Genomic DNA, 17,023 nt, shown 5'->3' with positions numbered 1-17,023 from the left:
AACAAGAGAAGCCACTGCAGTGAGAAGCCCTCTCACTGCAACGAAGAGTAGCCCCCCCGCTCACCGCAACTAGAGAAAGCCCGCACGCAGTAACGAAGACCCAATGCAGCCAAAAATAAATAAATAAATAAATAAAATTTATTGAGAAAAAAAAGAGAAGACTTCTTAGAGGCTGAAAGTTCGCATTTTAAAAAGGTCAAGCCATCAGTAAGCAGCTGTCCTGCAGATAGGACCGTAGGACACACACAACTGCTTTGAAACCTTTCTACCAGTAGCCTGCCAAGGGGATCCATCCTTTACTACCTGTTACAGAATTTAAATAAAACAAAAAACTAGCCTTTAAATGATTCACAGTTAGACAATAAAGTGGGAAGATGAAGGGAGAAACTGCTTCCCAAAGATCACTGATGAAGATGATGGCTAACATCTGTTGGCAGGCTCTGTTCTAAGTACGTTCCAGATTTCATCTCACTGAATTCTCACAACCACCTTATGAGGTATGTACTATTATCAGTATTTTATAGTTAAGGAAACTGAGAGACAGAGGTTAGACAACTTGCTCAAAGTCACAGAGCTGGGAGTAAATAAGAGCTAAGTAAGATCTCAACCCTGTAAGTCTGATTCCAGAGCATGTGCTCTTAACCAGTATGCTCTACTGTCTGTCTCTCTCTATCACTTTGTGTGTCTATGTAGGTATGAGTGTCCACGACTGACTGTAGATGGAGATACAGATACAAAGAAGAGGAAGAAGAGGGGGAACAGAGGAGAGCATCAGACAGTGTGCTTGGGAGGACAGACTAAAGAATGGGACTCTAAGATATGTGCCTGAGGAAAAGGAAAATTACAAATTTTCCCTAATTCTCTTAGCTTGGACTATAATGCATATATCAAATTTCTAAGAAACAAGTAAAAGGTAAATGAAGCAAAGGACAAAGGAGAAACACTAGGTATTAAAATTAGAATCTGGGGATGAGGAGGAATAAGGTGAGCTATATAAGGAGAATATACTCTATATCAATCCAGTAATATTGAGAGGGAAATAAATGGCTGAGGGAAGAGGTTTTTCAGTTCATTAGGAAAGTACACTCTAGCAGAAGATAGAATATACGGATCGATAACATGAACATCACAGTCACCATAGAAGTATTATCCCAACTGTAAGCCAGTGAACTGACAATCTGGTTTACAAACTCAATGAGTTTGCATAGGTGAGGTGCTAAAACAGCTTTTAGGTCTCTAACCATGATAGAACACAGGCAATTGCAGCATCTCTCAACCAAACCCACGGAAGGCTAGTCAAATGAATTTTACGAAAATCTTCAAACCTAATTCTAGACATATATTTCAAAATTCTTTCTTGCCTAAACATCTTCCTCAAGTGGAACTGATGGGAGTTACAACAAATCACATTTTGATGATATTATTACTAAACTGTGAAATGGGCATGCAGCAGACAGGAAAGGGGCTAAAATAAAGGGGCCATGATAAACCATAAACTAGACAATAACTCTGGAAGTAAATTAAGGTTTGGCTACAATCTGGGATAAAAGATAAAGTCATGCTGAGGGGAAAAAAAGGCACACAACAGGGTGACCTTATCTCCTTGCTTTTATTCTTTGTTGTTAGACAACAAACAAAACGAGTCAGCAGGTGTATCATTACAAGGACCAAAAACAGCCTTTTTAATATGTAAATCAAACATACAAGCAAGATATCCCCGATTTATAAATGGTTATCTTGTGTTCATTGAGCGCTGGTGCAACGAACACTAAACTAGTCATTGAGATCTAGAACTTCTCACCAATACACTCAGGTGGCAGAAGGGCTGTGGGAAGATTAATAAGGAACTTGCTGCAAAAAAGATGACATATGAAAGATTTAAAGGGCTTTCCAGATTATGAAGAATTTTTGCAACTCTCAAAATAAACTGAAGCCTCTTTCTTGACAAGGCAAGATACTCAGCAAGAGAGCAGATCTCACAATGCATATCTGGACTATAAAAGCAAGTAACTGAAGGCCCTTCCTAGAAATAGGTAAAAGTAATATACTACCATGGACACCAAAATACAGACAAGAAACAAGAACCCAAAACTTTTTAAAGGATACGGTCTGTACCAGGAAACAGTGTTCTTCCAGTCAACAGCTCGGCCATTATGCATCCCACTGACCAAATATCAACTGGCAAAATTAAAGAGAAATAAAAGTAATATAATGTCACTATTATCATACTTGGCTACAAATGGAACTATAGTTAAGGGGTGAAATACTGAAATTAATATTTAAGACATCCGAGGTTCAACAATCACACTCATTTTTATAGAAATAAATAAGCTAAGACCTTTACCACATTAAAGGGCTTCATGGGTGGGCTAAGTCAAAACATAGTTATGGCAAGAGAAATAAGCTGTTCACAAAAGGACAAAGGTTTCTTACTGGTAGAAATGATGGATTCTCCCAAGTAATATTGAGAGGTTAATATTATAAACCCAATGTCTTCAGGCAGGAGTACTCAGAGAATATGCTGAAAATATAAATAAGTAAAAAGCCAGGGCTTCCCTGGTGGCGCAGTGGTTGAGAGTCCACCTGCTGATGCAGGGGACACGGGTTTGTGCACCGGTCCGGGAAGATCCCACATGCCACAGAGCGGCTACGCCCGTGAACCATGGCCACTGAGCCTGCGCATCCGGAGCCTGTGCTCCGCAACGGGAGAGGCCACAACAGTGAGAGGCAACAACAGTGAGAGGCCCGCGTACTGCAAAAAAATAAATAAATAAAAAGCCAATTGCTAAATCACAAAGTTTGAAAAAACCCACTTTATCTGAGCAACTGAAATATTTTTCTATTCGTGGACTTAAAATGATCACTGAGGGAAGAAAAAAAATGTTTCTTCCTACTCCTGCCATCTCCACTTCTGAGAACCCCAAATACACACAACATAGTATTAATAAGGCCCTAAATAAAAGAGCAAGTAGTACCTGTCTGGTTGTAATGCATCCAGTTCAGCATGATCTCAGGAGCCCTGTACCACCTAGTGGCTACATAGCCTGTCATTTCATCATCTGTATGTCGAGCCAGTCCAAAATCCAAGATCTAAGGGAGAGAAGAGAAATCAGCCACTGGAACAAACTCCTAAGGCTTGTAAAGCAGGTGGGAAAAAACTCCAGTGCCTTATAAAAAGTGAGAATATAGCACTTTCATAAACATATTTCCTGGTCCATGCTTAGAATGCATGGGGAACACAGCAAGAACTTAAAAAAAAATGAAATCACAAAAAGCAAAACAAAAATGCCACTGCTAGGCATTTATCCAAGAGCAATGAAAATATATGTGCCACAAAAAGGCTTGCACATGAATATTCATAGCAGCTTTACACAGCCCTGAAATGGAACTGAAGCACGTGTCTATCAATAGGTGGATGGATAAATAAATTGTGGTATAATCATAAAATGGATCTACTCAGCAACAAAAAGGAATGAACTACTGATACACACAATACAGATGGATCTCAATAATATTATACTAAGCAAAAGTCAGACACACATAGAAAAATACTGTATGATTCCACTTGTATGAAACTCCAGAAAAGATAAATCTACTCTATAGTGTCAGAAAGCAGATTGGTTGTTGTCTGAAGCCAGGGTTAGGGGTAGAGGTGTGGGGACTGGCTAGGAAGGGGGCACAAGGGAACTTTCTGGGGTGATGGACATGTTCTTTATCATAACTGTGTTGGTGGTTACATAGCTATATAAGTTTGTCAAATGTACACTTAAAGTGTTGCACTTTATTGTAAATTATGTTTCCAAAAAATTGAGTAAAAAAAGAAATGAAACAAAAAATTCCAGAGTTGCTTGCTCTTTATAGATTATTTATCTCTTAGTTGAATTATTTTGAATAAGTGTGTTTCTGCCATTTTTTTCTCTTAGAAACCCATAAAATCTAATAATTACTCTTCAAGAGGACTGCTTACTTGATATTCACACTATAATTCTCCTTTATTATAACTAATATATTAAATTTCAATTTAACTTTATTTTAGAGTGAAAACAAGACACCTTATGCTACCTTCAATATCACTTAAACTAAAGCTTACTAAATCTCTGGTTTAAATTTCAAAGTCTAATGATATTCCTAAGGACAATAAGAATTTTCAGATTAAAAGTCATGGCTTTATAAACACATTCCCTATATAAATTTGCCTGGTTAGTTAAACATATAGTTACAAGGTGAAACAATTACCACTGTCACTTCATCCTACCTTCAGCTCACAGTCTTCATTCACAGCTAGATTACTAGGTTTTAGGTCCTAGGAAGCAAGTAAGAGAGAACAGGATCAACTTTATGACACATGGTAAATTCTTTCCCTAAGGGTAATGATGAAGTGCTAAACATAAAAGACTTCATCTAGGGCTTCCCTGGTGGCGCAGTGGTTAAGAATCCACCTGCCAATGCAGGGGACATGGGTTCGAGCCCTGGTCCAGGAAGATCCCACATGCCGCGAGGCAACTAAGCCCGTGCGCCACAACTACTGAGCCTGTGCTCTAGAGCCGGCAAGCCACAACTACTGAGCCCACATGCCACAACTACTGAAGCCCACACGCCTAGAGCCTGTGCTCCACAATGAGAAGCCCATGCACCACAACAATGAGTAGCCCCTGCTCACCACAACTAGAGAAAGCCTGCGTGCAGCAACGAAGACCCAACGCAGCCAAAAATAAACATAAATTAAAAAAAAAAAAAGACTTCATCTAACTATAAACAATCTCCATTCTATAGTCACTATCTAGTCCTCATTAGCCTTAAATAGGTAAAAACTATATATCTTCATTCTTTAGTTAAACCTAGAGCAAAGTTGCAATCGCTCAATATTTCAATGGCTAAAATAAGCTTAGATTAGGATCTTGTCAATCTCCCTAGCCACCAGCACCCCAATAATTTAATCAAAAGACAATACCTACCCTGTGAATTATGTCGGCTGAATGTATATACTGTGAAAAAGCAAAAACTCAGTTATGTCCAGCCTCCTACTGTCATATGACATATTTGAAGTACATTTTTATGAGTCAATAAGAAATGCTAGTATTAACAGCAGGATTAGCAATCAGAACAAGTAATTATCAGTAGTCTGTACATTTATCATAACTATGATTTCCATACCATCAACTCTGTTCACAGAGCTGGAGTATGAGTGAAATAGAGCTTTCAACCTGTTTCCTGGTGGGTGCTCTGGAGCACAATAAGGACTCAAAGATGCTAAATATTAAAGGTGGTTTAATTTAAAAACTGCCCCTGCCACAAATAAATTAGGCTTCTTGAGGATGTTTTCAAAGTTTCAACATGACACTGACCAGATATTAGATTACATCAAGAAATTATTATTATTGTTTAGATGTAATAATGAAGAGTCTTTAACTCTCAGACATGCCTACAGAAGTATTGATGGGTGGAGTGATATGATGTCTAGACTTGCCTTAAAATAATCCAGGGTTTGGGGGAATACAAAAGAAACAAGATTAACCATATGTTGGTAATTGTGGTCGCTGAATAAACACAGGGGTTCATTATACTATGATTGTACTTGTGATTTCTGTATTTGAAATTTTCCATAAGAAAGTTTTGTTTGTTTTCCCTTAAGCCCTAAATAGAAGGGAAAGAGGGAGAGAGAGAATTCATTCCTCAAAATTATTACTAATACTGACTGTACCTTGAGACCTCGGAGAATCTGGTAGATAAGGAACTGAACGTGGTCATCCGTAAGCTTCTGACATTTCACAATGTTGTTCAGATCTGCCCCCATGAGATGGGTCACCAGGTACCTAGAAATTAATGGACAGTTACACAATAATCCAGAACCCTAAGAAAGCTCTGATCTTCAAAAGACTGTTAGAAGTCCACTCAGTAAGTACCGCAGTGACACCTAAAAGCTTAGTAGCTACTCACACGCGGCTTGTTTCCAACATCACTATTCTAACTTTACTACCTGTCGTCTATTTTTCTGAAAATTTTTATACTAGTTCCTACTTGACATCTTTTCCTAGGTTCTCTAAAGAAAAGAAAAAAAACAAAAATGGAGATTAGAATGCTATATGTGTTAGTATCATTTTTCTTAAAAATGATATTATTGTATGAGAAATACACAGTATAACTAAATGCATGGCCATATTTTTAAATCCGCCATTACATTTCTCACCTCATTATATATCCTGTAGGGTCTAAAATAGGAGTATCTTCAAATGAACTTATTTACAAAACAGAAGCAGACTCACAGACATAGAAAACAAATTTATGATTACCATGCGGGGGAGGGATAAATTAGGAGTTTTGGATTAGTGATTCAGAAATATATGTATATAAATAAAGAGAATACTGCTGTACAGTATTCTGCTGTACACCAGAAACTAACACAACATTGTAAATCAACTATACCTCAATTAAAAAATAAATAAATAAAATAGGAGTATCTTTAAATTTTCAAATTATACCTCTCCTTTTTCAGGAATGACTGGTAAAAGGATATTGTTCACTGACAATATTCCTGCATTTACTTTAAAGGAAGGAGGAACAAAATTTATCTGCAAGCAAGATGAGGCATTCTAGAACTTCTCCCCACAGGTGTGGTGCTGGATATGTATCCTGTCCTTACATCATAAGATTAGGGAACGATTACATTCAAGTCCAACAGGTTCACCACAGATATTCTAGATGCAATGCCTTACTCACTCATTACCGTATCACACTGCTACGGGAACATAACAACCACAATCAGTACTAAAGGAGTGGAGTTTTTAAAAATTCAGTTAGGTTTTATCTAGTATGAGAATGATTACCCATTCCTGAGGCTGAATAATAATGTATATCAGTTGAGCTATAAAAAAATGCTGATTTCATGTCATTTCAATTTTTATTTTTGATAAATTTGGAAGAAAAGAAACCAGGTCAGTAAATTTAAATATACTATTAATGTCTTACATGACTATATATGTGTATAACCTCTCTTTACACACACACACACACACACACACACACACACACACACACCACCACATTTATTACTTTCTTTCCTCAAAGAAGAATTAAAATTTTTCTTTTTCTGTTTCCTAATTTCCCTGTTGGGCTGCTATGGTCAGTTCCCAATTTGATGAAGAGCAACAGGACTTAGCATAGATGTAACCTTAAGTTAGATTTTTTAGCCCTTCATATTTTTAAAACTTGCATGTTTATATTGCCTTGAGGAAAGAGTATACTCTGTCACTTAAAGACTATATTGGATTTTTGGAAATATTTTCACAAAGGTTGCTCTGATTTAAGAGATGCTCCAAGCTCAACATAACATAATCAAAGGCATTCGTGCTTATTCTGTGCCAAGCACTATTTATTATGCCCGTGTCTCATACACTCTTCCCAACAAAGCTGTAAGGTAAGTTCCATTAGTATTCCCATTTCCCTGAGGAGGAAACACAAGACAGAACAAGTATATATAACCTGCTCAAGGTTAAAAGAGTGGTAATGTCAGGGGCTGAATCCACAACTGTTTGATCTCAGAGAATATGATCTTAAATCACAGCCCATACTGCCTCCAAATTCTTCCAGTTGACAGAGAATTTAAGTCAAGAGAATGATTTCTTTTAAGTTTTATAAATGTTGCAATATTCCATCCTAATCACAGTCACTGTATTTTTTTAACCCCAAATTGATACAAAATCCGACAAATACGAGAATGTTGTGAATAACTGGTTAATATTGTGAAATCAGAACTTCCCCCAGAAAATCTGGGATAATGGTTGCCATATCCATAATACCAATTATGACAATTTGCAAGGCTCAGGTTGAGGAAGAGGGAATCCAATTTTTGTTTTATAAGACTGTTTTGCAAATAACTACATTTTATGACATTGAATAGTAAGAGGATTATTCTTTCAACTTTCAAACATATTTTTAAGGAGAAAAGGTAAAAAAAGGAAATACTGTTCTGCATGATTCTACCTAGAAATCTATCTTAATTTGTCTTGAGATAAAACCTAAAAATCTTAACTCTCTAATGTCTGCGCTAGTTCTCAAAGGTGTTAAGCAGTACTACCAAAGCAAACATAGTAATTTCAAGTCTGAGTATTGGGTTTAAATGGTTACCAATAACTTAAAAAACCCTATACAGACAGAAGACCACTAACTGCACAGCCTGAGAGAGCGAGCATGCTTTTAGTTAGAATATTCCACCACTGGGCTTCCCTGGTGGCACAGTGGTTAAGAATCCGCCTGCCAATGCAGGGGACGTGGGTTTAGAGCCCTGGTCTGGGAAGATCCCACATGTCGCGGAGCAACTAAGTCCGTGTGCCACAACTACTGAGCCTGCGCTCTAGAGCCCGTGAGCCACAACTACTGAACCCACGTGCCACAACTACTGAAGCCTGCGCGCCTAGAGCCCGCGCTCCACAACAAGAGAGGCCACTGCAACGAGGAGCCCATGCACTGCAACGAAGAGGAGCCCCCACTCGCCACAACTAGAGAAAGTCCGCACACAGCAACGAAGACCCAACTCAGCCAAAAAATAAATAAATAAAATATATTTATTTTTTAAAAAAGAAAAAAGAATATTCTACCACTGTGTAATTCCCTTTAAGTCCCCTCCCCATCAGAGACCACACTCATTTTATCACTAAAATTTCCAGACACCGGGAGAGACTGTCAAGACATTATATAAGTACATAAGGTTAATCAGTCTATATAGTGATAACTATCAAACGTTGCTGCTAGGCTCCAATCAAATCAGCTGAACCACATTATTCATGGCAGATGTGTCTGGCAGGAACTAACCTAATCACTATATGTTGTTTCCACGAAGCCCAAAAGACCAATCCATGAAAACCAATTGTCAAATTCCAACTCATCACATATAGAAAGGTTTTTGAAATAAATTTTGCAACAGTGGACAAAAGCAAGTGTTGTGCAAAGTTCCTGAATGCTTATGGAAGACATAACAATTTCTAAAAGTAGTGAACAAGGAAGTGGGAGGAAAATGTTGATGGGCACATTTTAAATAAGCCAGTCCCAAAAGGAGCATTAATAGATGCCACATAGGGGCTTCCCTTGTGGCACAGTTGTTAAATCTGCCTGCCAATGCAGGGTACACGGGTTCGAGCCCTGATCCGGGAAGATCCCACATGCCGTGGAGCAACTAAGCCCGCATGCCACAACTACTGAGGCTGAGCTCTAGAGCCCGTGAGCCACAACTACTGAAGCCCATGCACCTAAAGCCTGTGCTCTGCAACAAGAGAAGCCACTGAAATGAGAAGCCTGTGCACCGCAACGAAGAGCAGCCCCCGCTCACTGCAACTAGAGAAATCTGCGCAGCAACGAGGACCCAATGCAGCCAAAAATAAATAAATTTAATAAACTAAAAAAAAGCAGATGCCACATAATTTCTATAGTATTAGTCTCTACAAAGCAATTACATTTAATTGCTTAATTAATTACATTTTAGTAAAGACATGCCTATTACTGTCAGTGTTCAGAACACCTCAAATAATTAAATCTGACCAACAGCTGGAAAGCTACCTAGTTCCCCCATCTTTAAAAAGGAATTAGATAAGTAGGGCTTTATTAGGTAGAGGGCTGAAAATATGATTTCACAGCCTGATGATACAAATCTTGTTTTCCACTTTTCTTGTGAGGATGGTTTCCTTTAAACTATAAAGAGCATAAACCATCATTTCTCAAAGTAAAATGTACTGTACCAGCAAAAAGGCAGAAGTCTACAATAAGTGGTTTTCAGTACTCAAGACAGCACCCCATTTAGAGCTTCATTTATTAAGCGCTTCTTGGATAACACCCAATTGTCAAAGACTCCTACTCTACTGCCTTTTCTTTTTTTGAAGCATAATACAATCAGAACCTATGTAGAAAAAAATCTCTTCTATATCTATAGTTTGGCATCTCTACTACCATCAGCCCTATTTGATAAAATAATTATCAAAAAGGGCAAAAAACATTTCCATATTAAAACAAAGTATTTAAAATAACCATAGGGATTGACAATTCGTAACCACATGCTTCTGAAATACACCCAATGATCCTTGGGACTCACTACAGCCTATTCTGAAAACAGCAGAGTGATTCTGTAAAAATGAAAAATAGACCATGTCACTCCTCTCAAAAGGCTTCCCATTTCACTTAAAGACAAAAATCCCTTCAGCAGCAGATAAAGCTGTACATAATCCAGCATCCTGTCCCCAATTCTCTCTCTCATTTCTTCATCTACTTCTCTCCCCTGCTCTCACTTAGCTCCACACTGGCCTCCTTACTGCAGCCACACAGGGCCCCTTGCTGCAATTCCAATACAGCATGCAGTCTTCTGCCTCAGGACTTTTGCACTGGCTGTTCCTTCTGCCTGGAATGCTCTTCCTCCAGATATTCACAAGTCTAATTCTTCTACTTCTTCAAATTTTTGCTCAAAATTCACCTTTTCAATGAGGCCTATCCTTACCACCCCACTTAAAATTGCATCTCTCCCCCAACCCTCACACTTCCCTGCTCTATCTTTTCCTCTTGTCCATAGCATTACTGCTTGCTAACATGCTAACTTCCTCTTTTATATGCTCATTGTTTATTGCTATCTATCTGTACAATGTTCAAGGAGGACAGGCTTCTTTTTTGTCCTCTGTAGTATCTAAAGTACCTAAAAACATTGTGTAGCAGATATCAGGCACTCAATTACCACTGAATTTAATTGAATGACCCAGGACAACTCATATAGTATTACTAGTAAGACCAGGCAAGGGCATATCTTATTGGAATACTCATGCCAAAGATCTTATCTGGTAAGCAGACCAGACTGTTCCAATGTAAGGGGTAAAAGCACCATTCAGCAGCCAGGTAGGCAGCTTAGCCAGCTTATTTCACAACAAACTATTCTCCTCATTTGAACTAAAGATTACTGAAAGATGCCCTCTACATTACCTGCATCAAATAAACCAGATTCAATATTCTACCATATGGTCTATATTCCAAGATAAAAACAAAAAAGTTAGTCAAAAGAGAATGCACTGGGCATGCTATCAGACAACTAGATTGCCAACCAGTTATAAACAGGAAAGCACAAGGTTATTTATTCATTCAGTCACTCCATCAACAAATATTTATTGCTGAGCACTAGGAGTACAACAGTGGAAAAGAAAGATACAGAATTTAGATGAGAGGAAGGTATATACTCATAATAGAGCATAATTAGAGTTATAAAAGTATACATCAAGGTGCTGGAGAACACACAGGGGAGGGCACCAATCCAGACTTAGGAAGCAGTTAATTACAGGAAAATTTCTTGAGAGAATCAAACTCAAAACTATACCTTGAAGCTTCTTTACCTTTTTACAACAGCTAATCTGAGAAAAAGGGGGTATCTTACTGATCACGTCAGACAAAAACTGAATGGTGTTTTCTTAAAGGATGTGTAATTTGTTTAGATTTCAAATGTGAGTCAGTGACGACACCTACATGCTTTACCAACTCTCCATCCTCATTTTAGCAGACCTCTCTGATACGGAAATAAATTGCAAATATAACTGTTAATACAGTTAACTCATTCATCTTTCTCCCAGACTGCTTCTCTTTCTGTATTACCAATCTTGAGCACTCAACCTATTTTCAAGGAAGAAGAATATTTCTGTAAGTCCAAACAACTGGGCTGGGAATTTCTTTCAGTGATAGAGGAAAGCACTATTTCCAAGCAGATAATGCCTCTTAGCTAAATTAGGAAAAGAGCTCTCCTGCGCCACCAAAAAAAAAAATTCATAATTTACCAAAACACAATTTTTATCCAAGTACAAAAGAAAAATCAACAGTTATCTACTCCTTTAACAGTCTCCATTCCACACAAATCTCCTTTTTTGTATACTTTATACATTTCCTTCATTTCTTTGACTATCTGGAATATATTTCGACCTCTACACCCAATCCTTATTTATCTGTTTCTTCAAATACAGTTATTACCTTCTTTAGAGGCTTTCCTCCACTAAGTTTCTCTCATATTCTGAGATTACTTAATACCCTGTATGTTGCTTTGACACTGCAAATTTGACTTGGTCCTTTAAGTTGTTTTAGGTAAGCATTTATGCTTCATCTCATTAATGAGACCACATGCAACTGAAGGCCTTTAGTTTTGACATCTTACATACAACCTATCACACAGCATTTACCCAATGAGAATGGTTAGCAAACTTTCAAATAATAGAGCTCTGGATCAAGAAAAATGTGACTAGAAATAGACTTAGAGCCAAAAAGACCTAAGATGTGTACAATTTTTTTTTTTTTTTTTTGTGGTACACAGGTCTCTCACTGTCGTGGCCTCTCCTGCTGCGGAGCACAGGCTCTGGATGCGCAGGCTCAGCGGCCATGGCTCACGGGCCCAGCCACTCCGTGGCATGTGGGATCTTCCCGGACCGGGGCACGAGGCCGTGTCCCCTGCATCGGCAGGTGGACTCTCAACCACTGCGCCACCAGGGAAGCCCAATGTGTACAATTTTATATGTGGTATTATACAATTCAGTTCATCACTCTCAACTTCTGAGAATTTCTAACTACTAAAGACTCAACAAAGGGGCTTCCCTGGTGGCGCAGTGGTTAAGAATCTGCCTGCCAATGCAGGGCACATGGGTTCGATCCCTGGTCCGGGAAGATCCCACGTGCTGTGGAGCAACTAAGCCCATGTGCCACAACTACTGAGCCTGCGCTCTAGAGCCTGAGAGCCACAACTACTGAGCCTGCGTGCCACAACTACTGAAGCCCGCGAGCCTAGAGCCCATGCTCTGCAACAAGAGAAGCCACCACAATGAGAAGCCCACACACCGCAATGAAGAGCAGCTCCTGCTCTCTTGCAACTAGAGAAAAGAAAGCCCACACGCAGCAACGAAGACCCAACACAGCCAAATAAAGAAGACTCAAGAAGGAAGAAAATAAACTCCCTGCTCTAATAGAGCTTACAAGCTACAGGGAGAAGACAGACAACAATAAATATATGATGATAGGGCTTCCCTGGTGGCTCAGTGGTTGAGAGTCCGCCTGCAATGCAGAGGACTCGGGTTCGTGCCCCAGTCCGGGAGGATCCCACATGCCGCGGAGAGGCTGGGCCCGTGAGCCATGGCTGCTGAGCCTGCGCATCCGGGGCAAAAAAAAAAAAAAAAATATGATGATAAAATTTGCTAAGAAGAAAGTAGAGTAAGGAGTAGACCCTGACAGTGGGGGTAGTATTTCAGCTATGCTGGAGAGGGGAAAAAAAAGCTTCTGATGAAATGACCTTTCGGTAGGGTCTTGAAGGAAATGAAGGAATCAGTCATGGGGATATGTGGGGAGAGTATTCCAGGCCAACATTAGAAACCAGTACAAAGGTTCTACTGGGAATGTGGATGTCTGTATTCAAGGAAGAATAAAGAGGCCAGAGTGGCTGGAATGGAGAGAGTGAGTGGGAAAAGTATTAGATGAGGTCAGAGAGTGAACAGTAATAAAAATCATGTAGGATCTTCCAGAACCTATCACACTGTATTTTGTTTGGTCATTTAAATTGTTCTTCTCTCCAACTAAAGAGTCTCAATCTATCATCAGGGACCATGTTTATCTAATTTGTTATATTCCCCAGAGACTAGTACTACGCTTAACACAGGATGGGTATTTAAATATTTATGAATTAAATCAGGTTAAAATATAAATCTAGAAACTTCCTTTACCTATTTGGTACATTCAGCAGCTTTTACACTGATAAAAAAGGCTACACTTAGTGGTTGAACAATCATTTTTAGTTAGTGGACGGCTAAATAAGCTAGGTGATTATCTGCCCATTGGCTTTCACTAAAACAATGGCTGCTGACTGACCCTGTTGTAGATCTTCTTCTAGATCACGGCAGAATCTAAAACCCCACTTCCACATCCCTCTTCAAGAACCAAGCAAAGATTAGGAACTTGGGTATAAGAAACCTGGAATGGGAAGTTATAAAATACGGGGGAAAATGGCAATTCAGCTTTCCTGAAATCTGAGGAAGTTGTTTGCACTGAGTCCAAAAACTCTTCATTGTCTACTAAGCTTGATCAGAGAACCACTATAGTTAAGAAAAGGCAATGTTGTAGTAGCATGAAGTTGCAGCTTACTCTAGGGTTGGGTTCTAATACTGGCTATTTCAAGATTTTGGATTCCTATTGGTAACTAAATATTTGCAGCATGCATATGGCACATATATGCCACCTCCTGACAAATATTAATATCAGGAAGCAAAGAGACAGCCTACCCGGCTCTTTGGTGGGGCTGGTGGCAGACTCTGGGAGGGCTCACGCCAAGGACTGCTTCCCACGACTTCTGCTGCCAGTGACCATGTCCCCCCGGTGAGCTGCGGCCACCCCAAGCCTCTGCAGGAAACCCTCCAACACTAGCAGGAGTATGGATTACGTCAAAGCAGTCAATGATGGAGCTGCCTAGTGGGTTCCTGCTTCACTAAGCTCTACATCTTGGTGTGTGTGTGAGGACCTGACTGTATCGTTAAGGATCTACCTTCCCAGGACTTCCCTGGTGGCACAGTGGTTAAGAATCTGCCTGCAGGTGCAGGGGACATGGGTTTGATCCTTGGTCCAGGAGGATCCCACATGCCACATGCAGAGCAACTGGGGCCATGCACCACAACTACTGAGCCTGCGTTCTAGAGCCCACGAGCCACAACTACTGAGCCCTCATGCCACAACTACTGAAGCCCGCACGCCTAGAGCTCAAGCTCTGAAACAAGAGAAGCCATCACAATGAGAAGCGCGCTCACCGCAATGAAGAGTAGCCCCCATTTGCCACAACTAGAGAAAGCCCTCGTGCAGCAATGAAGACCCAACACAGACAAAAATTTAACAAAATAAAAAAAGCAGCAAACAGAAATGTCCAAATGATATCCAATCACTAAAAAGATCTAGATATATCTTATAAAATTTTGCCAACTGTACAACCACATCATATCGCAGTCAAGAACAACTTGGTACTGTATTCTCATCTTTTAACTCCACATTTTCTAAACACCAGCTCTGTTATATTCAGTAACTGCACATTGTTTCTAATGATCAAAACTCACTACCTATCTATTATTCCTTTCTCAAAAGTATAGTCTTACTAATGAATTATGTAGGATGCCTATTAACTAAGAAATTTAAAATTCAGTAAAAGCTTGAATTGTATGATAAATGGAAAGTGCTAACTGAAACATAAAGGCACAAATACACATAACACATGATTAAAAGCCAACTATAACTATGAAAAGTAATTAGAAATTTTGTTAATTAGCACAGAAAATTAATGTTCAAAATTACTGTTTGGGGCTTCCCTGGTGGTGCAGTGGTTAAGAACACGGGTTCGAGCCCTGCTCCGGGAAGATCCCATATGCCGCGGAGCAACTAAGCCTGTGCGCCACAACTGCTGAGCCTGCGCTCTAGAGCCTGCGTGCCACCACTACTGAGCCCATGTGCCACAACTACTGAAGCCCACGCACCTAGAGCCCCGTGCTCTGCAACAAAAGAAGCCACCTCAATGAGAAGCCTGCGCACTGCAATGAAGAGTAGCCCCTGCTCGCCACAACTAGAGAAAGCCCACACATACCAACAAAGATCCAACACAAACAAAAATTTTAAAAAATAAATTAAAAGAAGCAAACAACCCCCCCCAAAAAAAGAATAAATATTTTAAACAAAAAACAAAATTACTGTTTGCTCTAAACCTGGCAGCCTGTAGAACCACTCTAGTCTTCAGCTTGTTTGATTTGGCCAGAACAGTGGGTCTTTGTCTGTTTATTTTGTTTTAATGTAAATTTGAATGCTTTTAGGAAGTGCAGGTATTCTGTATAGCACTGAGCCTAGTTTATGTTATTTGTCTGGCCCTAAAGGTATTTAAATTTGCACAACCTGTAACTGTAGGTGAAGATGTTTGATCTCTTATGCAAATTCTGAAATGACTTTGGAAAATACTGAAATAACCATAGTCCTGGACAAGTACTAAGTTTTTCTCAGTGATACATAAATCATAAAAAAGTAAACAATGAAACATTTTTCCAAAAGGTATCCTTAGGTTCATCATTCTATTTTCAGAGATTCTCTGGGATTGAAAACACTTCAGAAGTGAACCACCCCAATTTTCATCATTTTACACGGAAGCTAACTGGGACCCAGAGAGGAAAAGTGACTTGTCCAAGGTCTTACAGTCAACAGATAACTTGGTTACAAAAGTGTTGTTTTTGTTTTTTTAAATTTACTTATTTTATTTATTTATTATTTTTTGGCTGTGTTGGGTCTTCGTTGCTGCACGCAGGCTTTCTCTAGCTGTGGTGAGCTGGGGCTACTCTTTGTTGTGGTACGCGGGCTTCTCATTGCAGTGGCATCTCTTGTTGCGGAGCACAGGCTCTAGGCACGCAGGCTTCAGTAGTTGTGGCTTGTGGGCTCTAGAGCGCAGGCTCAGTAGTTGTGGCACATGGGCTTTGTCGCTCTGTGACATGTGGGGTCTTCCCGGACCAGGGCTCGAACCCGTGTCCTCTGCATTGGCAGGCAGATTCTTAACCACTGTGCCACCAGGGAAGCCCCTACAAAAGTGTTTTGAATTTATTTCCCCTAACAAGATTTTTATTTCATCAAGGGAAAGACTAGTGTTTCTGATTATCCTGAGCCTTGTTCTAACACTCTGCTCAGCAAGTATTCAACAAGTAGTACTGAGATTTGCTCCCAAATGGTGAACTACGTTCTTATTTTTAAACAATCATAACCCAAATTACACAATGTTGTATGTCAGTTATACCTCAGTAAAGCTGGAAATAAATAAGCAAATAGAACCCAGTTACAGTTACATAGAAAGAATAGATTCCTGCTCAGTAGCCATGGTATCTGTTGAATGAATGAATGAAGAAATAAATGCAATTTCAGTTCAGTGGGTATGCTTGTAAGTCAGTGAGCCTTCAAATGGATAAAGGAGCCAACAGGCACCACAATGGATAAAACTTAACCTCCCAAAGACACTAGCCTTAAACAAGGT

At 39.5% G+C, this 17,023-nt stretch overlaps 1 protein-coding gene across 3 annotated transcripts in view; it reads right to left on the bottom strand.

Moving 5' to 3' along the window:
* Positions 1 to 17,023, bottom strand: part of MAPK14 (mitogen-activated protein kinase 14) — a 74,733-nt gene that overhangs the window by 24,586 nt on the left and 33,124 nt on the right. For all 3 annotated transcript variants that reach the window (XM_065886353.1, XM_065886352.1, XM_065886354.1), the window contains exons 4-8: positions 5,702 to 5,813; positions 4,956 to 4,985; positions 4,256 to 4,303; positions 2,976 to 3,090; positions 2,107 to 2,178 (exon numbers count right to left, since the gene is read on the bottom strand). In XM_065886353.1, coding sequence (XP_065742425.1) covers positions 2,107 to 2,178; positions 2,976 to 3,090; positions 4,256 to 4,303; positions 4,956 to 4,985; positions 5,702 to 5,813 — 377 coding nt within the window. The remainder of the gene's footprint in view (positions 1 to 2,106; positions 2,179 to 2,975; positions 3,091 to 4,255; positions 4,304 to 4,955; positions 4,986 to 5,701; positions 5,814 to 17,023) is intronic.

This window comes from Phocoena phocoena, chromosome 10 (genome assembly GCF_963924675.1).
Source record: "Phocoena phocoena chromosome 10, mPhoPho1.1, whole genome shotgun sequence".
NCBI classification, from domain to species: domain Eukaryota; kingdom Metazoa; phylum Chordata; class Mammalia; order Artiodactyla; family Phocoenidae; genus Phocoena; species Phocoena phocoena.
This window is presented reverse-complemented; position numbering and strand designations above follow the sequence as displayed.